The sequence below is a fragment of the Macaca fascicularis genome, chromosome 19, assembly GCF_037993035.2.
Source record: "Macaca fascicularis isolate 582-1 chromosome 19, T2T-MFA8v1.1".
NCBI classification, from domain to species: Eukaryota; Metazoa; Chordata; class Mammalia; order Primates; family Cercopithecidae; genus Macaca; species Macaca fascicularis.
Genome location: NC_088393.1, coordinates 6,999,977 through 7,013,914, shown reverse-complemented (window position 1 = coordinate 7,013,914; position 13,938 = coordinate 6,999,977). Strand labels below are relative to the sequence as shown.

General features: G+C 60.5%; 1 protein-coding gene across 6 annotated transcripts in view; it reads left to right on the top strand.

Moving 5' to 3' along the window:
- Positions 1–13,938, top strand: part of MLLT1 (MLLT1 super elongation complex subunit) — a 76,521-nt gene that overhangs the window by 53,238 nt on the left and 9,345 nt on the right. For 3 of the 6 annotated variants that reach the window (XM_045380924.3, XM_045380923.3, XM_065536117.2), the window contains exons 4-6: positions 1,955–2,098; positions 6,608–6,733; positions 10,909–11,466. In XM_045380924.3, coding sequence (XP_045236859.1) covers positions 1,955–2,098; positions 6,608–6,733; positions 10,909–11,466 — 828 coding nt within the window. The remainder of the gene's footprint in view (positions 1–1,954; positions 2,099–6,607; positions 6,734–10,908; positions 11,467–13,938) is intronic. The other 3 variants (XM_074025561.1, XM_045380925.3, XM_074025562.1) reach the window with 1 other exon arrangement.

Here is a 13,938-nt window from a genome sequence, read left to right as displayed (position 1 = left end):
CCCATACTCTTAGTTATTTTTATGCCGGTGAACTGCATTTTAACAAAGTGCGTTGTAATTCACCTATCATAAAATTCAGCCTTTTAAACTGTGCAGATTTAGTGGTTTTAGTATATTCACAGTGTTGTGCAATCATCACAAATTTTAAATTCCAGCATATTTTCATCACCTCCAAAAGAAACCCTTTGCCTGTTAGAGCCACTCCTGCACCTCCCACCCGCCCCCGGTACCCACTCACCCGTGTCTCTGCATTTGCCTCAGCCTCCCAAAGTGCTAGGATTACAGGCATAAACCATGATGCCTGGGCCAAAATTCTGAAGTGTTTCCGAAGTTCACGTGATCTATTTTTCTTTAGTTGCCTGTGCTTTTGGTGTCATATTGTAAGAAACAATTGTCTAATGCAATGTCGTGATGGACACCTGTATTTTCTTGAGAGCCGTGTGGCGTTAGTGCTTCTGTCCAGGTCTCTGATCCATTTTGAGTTGTTTCCTGTGTGTGGGTGAAGTAGGGCCACCTCCATTCTCCCATGGGTGGGTATCCAGTTGTCCCAGCACCATTGGTTGAAGAGACTCCTCAGTCCCCACTGAGTGGTCTCGTCACCCTTATCAAGCACCAGCTGCCCATAATGTGAGAACGTGAGCCTGCACGTTTGTTTGTTTGTTTGTTTTTCAGACAGTCTTTCTCTGTCGCCCAGGCTGGAGTGCAGTGGTGCAATCTTGGCTCACTGCAGCCTCTGCCTACCGGATCCAAGTGATTCTCCTGCCTCAGTCTCCCAAGTAGCTGGGATTACAGGCTCCTACCACCATGCCCGGCTAATTTTTGCATTTTTATTGGAGACAGGGTTTTGCCATGTAGCCCAGGCTGGTCTCAAACTCCTGACCTCAAGTGATCAATCTGCCTCAACCTCCCAGAGTTCTGGATTACAGGCGTGAGCCACCGCGCCCGACCCGTACACGTTGTTTCTATGAAAACTTCCCTTCCTCCATGTGACATTCGGGCTTGTCACGGTGCCGTTCTCCCACACTCCCCGTCCACTCCATTTTCTTACCAGCCTGACGTGCCTGCTCCCAGGAGCACATCTCTGTTTACTGGGACCTGTGGCTTACATCATTTGGGATGGGGCGAGGTTCTTAAGGAAAAGCAGATGAAATTGTCTTGCTTCAAAATTTCCAGGTTCACAGAAACGCAGCCCCTGCACATGCTGCTGGGCCTCCACGGGAGCCCGGGCAGACGGCTCCTTCCCACAAGCCTGCCTGCCCTGAGCCCTCCCGGCCTTTCTGTGCTCATCACAGCCTCTCACTCACAGCCCTTTTCCAGGCCGTCACATGAGCTCCTCTCACCCTCACGTGGAAGATTCATCAGCGCTGCCCCATGCCAGAGCGTCCCTGTCTTCTGGGGTGGTGAGGGTGCGGGGCGGCCCCCAAAGTGGACAGAGCCTCCTGGAAACTGGATCGTGACCTTGTACTTTTGCCCCCTCTGGGCGCTGCTCTGTCGTTTGAGTCTGCATCCTGCGTCCCGCGTCTGTTGGGCTTGGCTCCCCCTGCAAAGGAAGCAGGGAGTGGAGGTGGTGAGATCGTGGGCCCCAGAGGCCTGGGGCAGGTCTCAGCGCTGCCATGCGTTAGTTGGTGCCTTTGTGCCTCGGTTTCCCTGTCCGTTAGTGGTGCTGCAAGGGTTGAAGGGGGTACGTGTTTCCCGTAACCGTCCGAGAGCATGGCTATGAATGAGCTTTGTTTCTGCCGTGGGGCCTACAAGACCCAGTTAGCTGCACTTAGTAAGTTGTTCGATTTTGAATAACGGCAGGGCAGGAGGCGCCCCGAGAGAGAAGTGGGCGCAAATCGGAGGGAGGGGAGCGGAGGTCTGGTGAGGGAGAGAGGAGAACCAGGGCCAGTGGGGAGCTCTGTCCCTGCCCCATGACCGCCCTCTGATGTGGACTTTCTTGTTTTCTCTGTTCCAGGAGGAGCCGAGGAAGGTCTGCTTCACCTACGACCTGTTCCTGAACCTGGAAGGCAACCCGCCCGTGAACCACCTGCGCTGCGAGAAGCTCACCTTCAACAACCCCACCACGGAGTTCCGGTACAAGCTCCTGCGGGCCGGCGGGGTGAGTGTGCCCCGCCCCTGCCCGCCGAGGGGCCGCCCCGCCGAGGCCGCTCCGCTGCAGCCTCCTGTGCCCAGCCAGAGGTGTTGGTGCTGGGGGCCGAGACCCGAGGCACAGGTCACACGGCAGCGCCCGACAGAGCTGGAGGGGACCTGGGAGCTCCGCAACCTGTGCCAGGGCGTGGTTGCTGCAGGTGACTCGTTGCTGGTCACCCTGTGCTTCTGGGTAGCCGCGGGTAATTAACACCCTCCTGCAGGAAGTGCCGGGAAGGGATGGGCGCGAGGCCGGTCTGACCGCGTGGCTGGGCCTGGAGCTGGCTTGTAACTAGCCGGGCAGGGCCTCCGCACAGGGCCCCCGCCGTACGCATCGCCATCACCTCTGACTTCGGGAGGCCAGACGACAGTGCCAGCTCTGGGGCCAGGGCTCTCCAGGAGTCATGTGGCCGGGACCCCCATGCGGTGGCTGGAGTTGAGCCCTCCGGACCCTATGTGGGGGCAGAGCTCCCCACGAGGGCTCTTGGCAACAGGGTGGGCACAGGTGCTGGTGGCAGTTATGGAGGGGGGTGCATGGAGGGAGGGATGTGCAGGCTGAGGCCTGGTCACAAGACAGCAATGCCACCTTCAGGGCCCAAGGCCACAGACCCTTTGCCTGGGTGCCGGCCTGAGCCTGTGATGGAGTGGGCTGGGGTGGCGTGTTGTGTGTCGTGTGCGGTGTGTGGTGTGTCATGTGTATGTATGTGTGGTGTTTGTGGTATGTACGTGTGTTGTGTGTGGTGTGAGTGCTGTGTGTGGTGTGGGGTATGTGTTGTGTGTACATGTGGGGTGTGGTTGTACATGTGTGGGGTGTGATATGTACATGTGTGGGGTGTGGTTGTACATGGGTGTGGTATGCACGTGTGGGGTGTGGTTGCACATGTGTGGGATGGGCTTGTACATGTGTGGGGTGTGGTATGTACATGTGTGAGGTGTGGTGTGTACATGTGTGGGGTGTGGTTGCACATGTGTGGGATGCGCTTGTACATGTGTGGGGTGTGGTTGCACATGTGTGGGGTGTGGTATGCACATGTGTGGAGTGTGGTTGTACATGTGTGGGGTGTGGTACATACATGTGAGGGGGTGTACATGTGTGGGGTGTGGTTGTACATGTGTGGGGTGTGGTACATGTGTGGGGTGTGGTACATGTGTGGGGTATGGTATATACATGTGGGGTGTGGTATGCACATGTGTGGGGTGTGGTATGCACATGTGTGGGGTGTGGTATGTACATGTGTGGGGTGTGATATGTACATGTGTGTGGTATGGTATGTACATGTGGGGTGTGGTATGCACATGTGTGGGGTGTGGTATGTACATGGGTGTGGTATGCACATGTGTGGGGTAGGGTGTGGTATGTACGTATGTGGGGTGTGGTATGCACATGTGTGGGGTGTGGTATGTACATGTGGGGTGGGGTTGTACATGTGTGGGGTGTGGTATGTACATGTGTGGGGTGTGGTATGTACATGTGTGGGGTGTGGTATGTACATGTGTGGGGTGTGGTATGCACATGTGTGGGGTGTGGTATGTACATGTGTGGGGTGTGGTTGTACATGTCTGGGGTGTGGTATGTACATGTGTGGGGTGTGGTATGTACATGTGTGGGGTGTGGTTGTATATGTGTGGGGTGGGGTTGTACGTGTGGGGTGGGGTTGTACATGTGTGGGGTGGGGTTGTACATGTGTGGGGTGTAGTACATGTGTGGGGTGTGGCATGCACGTGTGGGGTGTGGTTGTACATGTGTGGGGTGTGTCGTGTACAGTGTGTGGCACGTGTAGCATGTATGGGGTGAGTGGTGTGTGGTGTCACACGTGGGGCATGTGGTGTGTGTGGCATGTATATATGTGTGTTGTGTGGTGTGTACATATGCTGTCTGATGTGTCATGTATGGTGTGTGCATGGCATGTATGTCGTGTCACTTGTGGGACGTGGGTGTGGTGTGTCACGCATATATGGTGTGACGTGTGTTGGGAGTGTGTGAATGTGTCATGGGTGTGTATGTGGCACATGTGACGTGTTGAGTATGCGGGTGGAGTGGGTCGCCTCCTGGGTGAATTGGGGGCACCATGGCTGTGGGTGTTGGGCTAGGGAGTCCCCCTTCCTCCTCCTGGAGCACAGTCAGATCCTTGGTGGCCGTCGTTTTCCTAAGAGGAAGGAGGCGTCTGTCCATGTAGAAGCTTGAGTGCATCCTGCTGCTATCCTCGTAGAGCCCCGCTTGTGGTTCTGATCTGGGGAGGGTGGTGCCGGCGTGGGTCTGTGTGGATGGCGTGGATCTATGTGGACAGCGTGGGTCTCTGTGGACGGCGTGGCTGAGTGCTGGGTGGCCCGAGGGTGTGGGGGCTGGGTCCCAGCGCCCTCCTGGCTCCGCTTTTCCACCTTCTTTCATGGCCAGGTGTTTTCACCGCGTTTGCAGTAGGGTTTTTGGGCGTCCCCGGAGGTTCCGTGGCGGCGTGGCTTTGGGAAGTGGCGTTCCCTGGGCCTCTCTGGGCTGCAGCCAGGACCTCGCTCCCTGTGGGAGGCGGCTTCCTTTCCTCCGCAGCGATGAAGGCTCTGAGGCCATCGCCTCAACACATAAAAGCCAGGGGCGGGGAGGAGGCGTGGGGCGAGGTTGGGAGGAAGGGCCTGTCAGGAGGAGGGAAGCGCTGGCTCCACAGAGAGGCACGCAGGCTGCAGCAGGCGCCGTGGGGGGTCTCTGCCCCAGGCGCTGGGCGCTCTGCCCTCTGAGGGTGGGCTGCCCGGGGAGCTGGCTGGCTGGGCAGGAACTTTCCAGGCCTCCGGGGCTTGCCCTGGGCTGATGGCTGAGTGGGGCTCTCAGCCTTAGCAGCAGCCAGAGGTCTCAGTGGCGGGGGCTCCTCTTGGGGCTGCCCAGGACCAGGCAGTGGCCGTCTAGCAGCAGGTGACCACAGCCCCCGCCGCGGAGCTGTCGGTGCTGGGAGACCCGGGAGGAGGGGCTGCTTTCTGTGTCAGCGAGCGCTGCTTTCTCTGCTCCTCTTGCTGGGGTCACTTGGAGATCGGTAATTCAAGGGAGAGCGGGTAGGACTTTCCGCCGGTCCAGCCTTGTGCCCCTTAGGACCATGTCTTATCTCTGCCCCCGTGGCTGAGGGTCCTTGTTTCCATTGGGGAGCCTGGTCCTCCTGGCAGTGCCTTGTAGGAGGTGGGAGTCATCTGTGCGTTCAGTTCCCAGTTCCTTTTTCTCAAGGGTCTGTGCTAGAGCGAGACACTGCGTGATCCTGAAACAGTCAGTCTAGGGCATTGTTTTGAGGGGAAAGAAGGTAGATTACCATGAGAGTCAAAGGATTGGGCCTGAGCGGGAATGGGGCTCAGCCTCCTGGCAAGCCCGTCTGTGCATGGCGGACTTCTGTGGCTCCTCCGTGAGCCTGTGAGGTGTGCGTGCCCCAGAGCGCGGAGGGCCTCCCGTGGCATGTTTTCAGGGACGGCTGGGGCACACATGCTGTCGGTGCTGAGCTATCACGGTCAGACAGGCTCTGAGAAGCAGCTCTGAGTGGGGACCCTGGGGGCCCTCTTTTCAGCCTGTGTCCCCATGGCCGCATGACGTCAGCATCTTCAGATGAAAGGCTTGGCTTGCTGGGAACCGCAGGTGCTCAAGGCTGTTAGCGGTGCTTCTTCTACCAACTTCAATACTTTTTTTTTTTGAAGTGTGTTTTCTCCTTTTGTTCTCTCTTGCGGCCATCTGGGAGGCTTTTCTCTGTGGTGGTGGTGTTCCTAAACTTGCAGTGTTGGTATTTCAAGACCTTGCTCTGAGCTTCCCCCTGCACAGCAGGTGTTTCCTGGGAGCCCTCCTGGAAGGACCCCAGAACTTTCGTCATCCGTAGCCTCTGACGGAGCACAGGAGCAGGTGCCCTGTGCTGCGGGCTCGCTGGCTCGTTCGGGCCTGCTTTGCAGAGAGCCCCCTTGGTAGGCACAGGTCGTCTGCCTTGGTCTCAGCCTCAGCCTGGGTGCTCTTGCCCTGTTCGGGTCAGCTGCAGTCACCGCACACCAAGGACGGCTCATTCCCCTGGGCATGTGGGACCCACTGGAGTTGCACCCGTGTGCACCCCGGGAAGTTGCTCCCTGCCTGTTGCGGGCGTCTGGCTGGCCTCTCACACTTCTTAGCTGTTCCCCCTAAACCTTAGCATGCAGGTCAGGCTTTGGCCACGCTGCCTTCTCATGATTCTCAGTGTGCTCCGCAAGTCTTCTTGGGCCAGCCCTCCGGTCCGCTGTTCCCGGAAGGCCGCGTGGCCCCATCTGGGCCCAGCCATCCTGGGACCCTGGGCTTTTCTTCGCTCCCCACCCATGCCTGCTTCATCTGTGTGCTCAGCACCCAGTCCCCAGCGGGGAAGCGCCTGGGACTCTTTCGGGAAAGCGCTGAGGCTCTCCCTTCTCCCTCCTGCAGAGGGAAGCCCCACCACCTTCAGCCCGGCCCGCGTGGCCCCTGCCCCCTGCCCATCGATAATGACTGTCTCTTCTCTGTCACTAGGTGATGGTAATGCCCGAAGGAGCAGACACGGTGTCCAGGCCCAGTCCCGACTACCCCATGTTACCCACAATTCCACTCTCTGCCTTCTCTGACCCCAAGAAGACCAAACCATCCCACGGCTCCAAGGTTAGTGAGGCGGAAGGCCCAGTCGCATGGGAGCGCCGGGCCCAGCTGTGGTAGGTCTGGCCCCTCCCGGCGCCCTCCCTCCACTGGGCTGGGCCTTCCGTACCTGAACTCGCTCCCTTGGCGTCTTCCTCTTTGAGCTCTCTGCACACCCCTCGCTGCGCACTGCCACTTCCCTAGGATTTCAGGAATAAGCCCGTGATCGTGGGCTCTTTGTCCTGTTCATCTTGAGGCCAGAGACCCTGCCTGGTCCTCTCCTGTTCTGCCAAGTGATGGCAGGGTCCCAGGACTGCTCGGCCTGAAGCCCTGAGAGCTTCGCTGACGGCTGCTGGGGCGGCCGCTGGGTAGAGTGTCTGTCTAGGCTGCAGCTGCCCACCTCCTCAACCCTCCTGAGGGCAGCTGGGGCTACTCCTGCCCTTGGCTATGCCAGGCTTTGCATCTCGGGCTATGGCTCACCGCAGAGGTTCGTGGGGGAAGGGCAGGGGAAGCCAGGTGGGCGCCAGCTGAATTCCAGTGTGGAAGAAACTTTTTATGGTGTCATCTCATCCCAGTCGGTCAGGTGGGTGGCACTCGGCCTTTCTGAGGCCTCTCTCTCTAAACCGTCCCTGAGCGGCAGTTCAAAAGACAAGCTAGAAAGCCCTTGGATGGCATCACAGTGTTCCTTTAACCCCTGAGCACGCCCCAGTCCTCCATAGCCGCCCACTCAGCGCAGCCGTTCCTGGAGGCCGAGCTGCACGGGCCCTCGGGGCAGCTCCCCGGTGCCCGCCACCCACACGTCTCTCCACTGGTCCTCTCCGTTCTCCTTGCCTCACTTGTCTGCTGGGCCCTGCGTGTGGACCCGGCCATCCCAGGTGGGACAGGCAGGGCTCTCCAGCTGCCTCACAGACTCACCGTCAGCTGCACGGGAGAAGAACTGCAGCACCCAGGCAGGTCTTTCTGGCTCTTTCCCCAAGGCCAGCAGGTCTTAGAAATCGTCAGACTTGCCAGAGTGTCTGAGTAGGAAACGGAACCCTGGGGTCTCCGCGCTCGGCCTCCTGGCCTGTCTCTGCCTGAGCCTTGTGGAGGCTCAACGAAGGAAAGCTCTTGCTGGGGATCTTGGCAGCATCCCTCTCAGCCACCACAACAGGATTTCTTCTGCACGGGTCACTTCAAGCCACCTAAAGCCCTGTGTAGAAAGGCCGTCCCGGTTGGAGAGGTGCCCTCCCTGGGGCTGGCGGGGCTGGGGCTGCTCGTGGTTTCTCTTGCCGGAGTGTCTTTGAGACCCTTGGAGCTCCCAGCTGGTGAGTTGATCCACTAGGCTCAGGAGGCCTGTGGGCAGGGTCCTCCGGCTCCACCCTCTCTGTCCCTGGAGACTTCTCCAGCCACCGGGTGGAGAGATGTAGGCGGCATCTGTGGGGAAGAATCGGGCGGCACAGGGTCCTGCCAAGGCACTTGTCTGCTGAGGGCGTTTTAAGAAAGCCCTCTGCCCCAAACCCTAGCCTGGTGAATGAGCCGCCAACCCCACCGTGGAGCCCTGGACGGCACAGGCCTGTGAGCCGGCCTCTTCCCCGGCTGAGCGCCCTCCGTCGGTCACTGGCTCTGCCTGGGGAGTGAGTGGCCAGGCCATGCGCTGCGAGCAGAGGGGCCTCAGCAGGGCTCCCTGAGCCCAGAGAGATGGGATAGGTGGGCCTTTTGGGGCCTTGCCCATCAGAATCCCCAGGCTGGGGGACTGCTGGTGAGTGCAGCTGTGGCAGCTTTGGGGGACTCAGTCCTGGGGTTTGTCCCTCCTTCACAGCCCTCACTCAAGAGTGGCGTGGCAGGCAGGAACCACAGCCTCGTAGAGGGGGCAGGACCCTCTCATGGCCTTGCCTGGCATCAGCTGCAGGGAGCTGGGTGTCACCCATGTGATGTCAGGTACTCGGCCTGGTTGCTGCTTCCCGTGGAGGTTCACAGACAACCTTGCGAACGTGATTTTCATGGCTTCTTACCCTGGAGAGTGCTCATGTTATGCTGAAAATTTAGTGCCTAATTCGAATCACGAGGTCAGGAGATGGAGACCATCCTGGCTAACACGGCGAAACCCCGTCTCTACTAAAAATCCAAACAATTAGCCAGGCGTGGTGGCGGGTGCCTGTAATCCCAGCTACTCGGGAGGCTGAGGCAGGAGAATGGCGTGAACCCAGAAGGCGGAGCTTGCAGTGAGCCGAGCTCGCACCACTGCACTCCAGCCTGGGTGACAGAGGGAGACTCCATCTCAAAAAAAAAAAAAAAAAAATTTAGCGCCTATTTTCAGAACCTGTGGTGTCGGGTGCCTGTGTGCCTGGGTGGTAAGGCTTCTCCTAGCCGGGCAGGCCCTGGTGGCAGTGGCGGCTCGGCTGACCCCAGGCCAGGGGCGCACAGTGGGAACTGTGTTAGGGGCCTCTGGTGTGCCTTTGGAGTTTGCTCTCACTCTGCCCTTGGTGGCTGTGACCCCGGCTGAACTCCTGCGGCCCAGCTGGGCGTGTGTCCCCTGTTTGAAGAGGCCAGGTGGCATGTGGCATTCAGTGTCTCACACCTCCCTCCCTGGAGAGTAGCCTGCTGTGGAGCACAGCCCCATTCCACAGCCCAGCTTCCAAGAGGACACCCCCCCGATAGCCCTGCATGGCCCAGGCCAGCTGGGGGGATTCTGGGGACACTCCCACCGCCCCGAGTGGAAGAGCCAGGCCGAGGCCTCACAGCCACTGGTACTGTTCCTGAGCCTTTGACACTCAGCGTGGGCTGTGGCTTTGCAAGAAGATGGCCAGCTGCTCTGCCTGCCCTGTGGTTCTTTGCAGGGAGGAGTCTGTCCCTGGACACTCAGGTGGTTTTGAGAGGCCTCTGCCCAGCCTGCCCCTCCCGCATGTCTTTGGGGGAGCTGTGAAGCGTGACCCCCCGTCCTCCCTGGTACTCTCACTGCTCCCAGAGCCCCTCCCCAGGGCCTTCAGGGTCTGGCTGCTGCTGGCTTCTGTGCCGGGAGGCCAGGTGCGTGATCGTCTGGACAGGCTCTGGGGCCGCCGTGCACCTGCTGGCCGCTGCTCCTTTCCTAGCAAGGGTGGAGTCCCAGGCGGCTGACGGCAGAGAAGCCTGCTCAGTGCCCCGGGGTGCGTGGGGTGACACAGGGTCTCCGTAGGGAAGGTGAAGGCGTGGCTCCCGCCACGGGAGTGTTGGCAGCGTGCCTGTGGGACGGGGTGTAGGGCAGAAACATACAGCATACAAGCAGCAGTGCCCAGGCCAGGCGCGGGCTGTGCCGCCCCAGCCGCGGTGCTGGCAGCCCCCACGCTGTGTGCTGGGTTGAGGTGGTAGCTTGCTCTTCCTCAGGGAAGCAGACACAGATGGCTGGGCTTTTCTGCCGAGTCCTGCAGTGTCAGGTCAGAGCTGAGCTCACCCCTGGGCCTGCGTCCTGCTGCTCTCTGCCATCATCTTACGTCTGTCCTCAATGCGATCAGCCCCCGAGTCCGGCTCCACCCTAAACCCCTGGGTTTCTGAGGCGGAGACCTAGGAATGTCCTCAGTATTTTAGGAAGGCGACCCAGGCGGTTTCCCTTCTGAGAAGCCCAGGAGCTGTTTGCTCTGTGCGGTACCTGGGACTCAGTGGGCACTCAACAGGTGGCGCCCCGAAGCCAGGCCTGAGCCGGCTGGACCCTAGGGGAGTGGAGTCCTGGAGAGAGGGGCCGGCGGGGCTCAGAACGGAAGGCCTTGAGTGACCGAGCAGGAAGCACTGAGCTTCCCGCACGTAGCGTGAATGCTGGAGACGGAGGCTGGGATGAGGGGCAGGGCTGCCTCCAGTGCCCGCCAGCACCCCGCAGTGCCAGCAGAGCCTCTGACTTTCCCGGGCCCAGCTGTGAGGTGTTAGTGCGGCGGGCACGGGCGAAGTGGCCGTGCTCTGCCTGACTCACCCTGTGCTCTTCTTGAATCCCTCAGGGAATGTCAGTTCAATTCAGAGGGGAAGCTTAGCCTGCCGCCGCCGGGGACCAGCTGACACTTCCTAGTAGTTTAGAGGGAGAACTCCATTTAAAACTCTCACCTGCTGCCTTACCTTTTTGCTTTATGGAAGAGTTTCTCTAGCTGAGGCTGAATCAGGTGGATTATGCTTTGTAGGGGTCAGGGGTGGTGGAGCAGGGCGCCCCGCAGTGCCATGTGACCTTGTCTCTCCCCTTGCCCTCCCTGCTCTGGGCCTTGCAGGACGCCAACAAGGAGAGCAGCAAGGCCTCCAAGCCGCACAAGGTGACCAAGGAGCACCGGGAGCGGCCCCGCAAAGACTCCGAGAGCAAGAGCTCCTCCAAGGAGCTGGAGCGGGAGCAGGCCAAGAGCTCCAAGGACACCTCGAGGAAGCTGGGCGAGGGCCGGCTGCCCAAGGAGGAGAAGGCGCCCCCGCCCAAGGCTGCCTTCAAGGAGCCCAAGATGGCCCTGAAAGAGACCAAGCTGGAGAGCACGTCCCCCAAGGGTGGGCCCCCGCCCCCGCCCCCACCCCCGCCCCGGGCTTCCAGCAAGCGGCCGGCCACCGCCGACTCGCCAAAGCCCAGCGCCAAGAAGCCGAAGAAGAGCAGCTCGAAGGGGTCCCGGAGTGCTCCAGGTACCTCGCCCCGCACCTCTTCCTCCTTCTCGGACAAGAAGCCGGCCAAGGACAAGAGCAGCGCCAGAGGGGAGAAGGTGAAGGCCGAGAGTGAGCCACGGGAGGCCAAAAAGGCCCTGGAGGTGGAGGAGTCCAACTCAGAGGACGAGGCCTCCTTCAAGTCCGAGGTGAGTGAGCGCCGGGGCAGGGCAGCGAGGTGCGGGCAGTGTGGTGGGACCCGCCTCCCTTCTGGAACAGTGGAAGGAGGTGGGATCTGAGCCCGGACGTCAGGTCTCACCAGCCGCTCCTCCCGCTGGCTCCTTGTAACCTGGGGCCTCCACACGTCACTAGGCCTCGGTTTCCCCGTCTGTCAGGTGATAAAAGTCTGCCTCATGAGGAGTCCCTCCTTGCCTCCTAGGTGGCGTTTGTGGGTGGTTCTGGTAAAGCATGATGGCATGGTCCCAAGGTCCTGAGTTCGCCTCCTCCAGCAGCCCCCTGCACGGGCCCAGGTCTTGGCCGCTCTGGTGCCAGTGGGCAAGCATGTCTCACGATTGCTCTGACCATGGTGCGGTCAGCCCAGCCTGGAGCGTGCTCCCTCTGCTAATAGGGCATCTGGGAGACTCACCCTTGTCTGGAGGGTTAATGATGAGGACTTCAGACAGCCCCTAGCCATGAGGAGCCATTGGGCCGTGCCCGGCTCCCTTCTTAGGTGGCTGGTGGGGTCAAGAGCATCCCTCCCGCCCACACCCATCATATACAGCTGTGACTTGGAGATGCTCACATCTGTCCCCACCGGTGTCTGAGCTTGGAACGAGGACCCCTCTCAGGGACCGGCCTTCTCACCATGAGAGGCTGCGGGCTTGTCCCACAGCACTGCGTCCAGACATTCTCAGAGGACTGCATCAGACATGACTTGAGCCACAAGAGCCGGTAATCACCTCATGGTCTTGTGGCCAGACCCTGTTTGGGGCCTGGGATGGCAGTGGTGTCTTCCAGCGCTGTTATCTGGCACTTGGCATTCAGACAACGGACACTGGGCCAGGTGAAAATGAATGAATGGATGGATGAGGGTTGGGCCTCTCACCTCTATTGCCAGCCCCAGCCCTCAGGGGCCTTTTGTGGGTTTGGCTTGCCCTCAAGGGGAAGCTTTGCCTCAGGGTTGCTGAGGCTTTGAAAAGCCGCTGGGGCTTTGAACGCAGGTCCCAGCCACAAAGCCAGAGGGGGTTATGTGGGCAGCGCTGATTGCCCCCAGGGCCCTCATGGAGGTGTCGAGGCTGCCTGGGGGTGATGGCCCAGCCTCTGGGTGACAGTGCATCCTGCCTCATAGACACACATGGGCAGGCAAGGCTGAGTGCCCGGTGTTCCCCATGGCTTGGCCCTGGCTGAAGACAGCACCATCTGCTGTGACCCTGAGGTGGTGGGGGGGCCGGTGCCGCCTCCCGGAAGTCCCGGGCCGTCTCAGTAGCCCTCTCAGCTGTGGGAGGGCCTGGTGGTGCCTGCTGGGCACCAAGCCTGCCCCCTTCTCTGCCTGGGCAGCAACCACAGCCCTGGGCAGGTGCTTGTCCCCTCTCTTCTACCCCAGGGTCAGGGATAGGTACTGGGTGACGTGCAGTTCCAGGCCAGGCATCTCCAGCCGAGGCGTTCTGGCTCCTGGGGCTGGGTGTGCAGCATGCTGGGCAGCGGCAAGGTGGCTCCATGGCCCGCTCCGCTCCTCTCTGCCCACCCAGCCTGGCCCCCAGCAGTGAGTGACTTGGCTCCTGGCTCCCGCCACCAGTGTTGTCAAACAGCTAGAATATTTTGTGGGGAGCTTCCTGCCACCTAGGACACTACTGCTCAGAGTGGCTGGGTGGCCTTGAGGCTGGAGTTGCTGGCGGAGGCTTTGGGACTTCCTCCTGGCTGAAGAAGAGCGTGCCGCGTGCTGAGAGGCTTCTGAGCAATGCGGCTTAGCGCCCCGAGGTCTGTGCGGGAGTGAGACCCAGGCCCCAGCAGCAGAGTCCCGACAGCCTCTCCCCCAGGGGCTTTGCCGAAGCCCAGGCTGCTGTGGTGAAGAAGCACATCGGCCTTCCAGACCACTGGCCCCCCGGCTTCCCCTTGGCGGTCTTGGGCCGCCCCTCCTGGAGGCTGTGTGTGGCTGTGCTACCAGAACCGGCCATCGGAGGAGTCTGCACCAGCTGGGGTCCGGCCCACGCCCACCCTCGTAGGGCAGCTCTTTGGGCCGAGTCCCCAGGCTGAGCTCCCACGTCCTCCAGCTGCTGCCTTGGGGTCTCCCTGGCCCTTGGGGATCTGGAGTCAGTCGGTACCGCCTACCCTCAGGCCAGTTGTGGACCCCGTCTGCTCCGCCCTCCCTCTAAGCCCTGGGCGTGCTCCGGTGGCCCTTCTGACCACACCACCTCAGGCCTCTTCTGGCTGAGACCATTTCTGGATTATTTTCCTCGCTGCCCCTTGGATTTGGGTGGAAGGAAAGGGGGCACGTGTTGCCGACTGGCTTTCCTCTGTCCAGCATGGTGCCAGGACTCCTGGCCCAGGCAGGCTTAGGAGGCCTCTCGGGGCTCTGGACCCTCCCCGCTTCCATCCCTGCTGACCTTGCACAGCCTCCTTTGGTTGCCTGAACTGTGCCGCCCGCCCCACCCTTAGTGAGAAAGTGCGTGGGATATGGGACC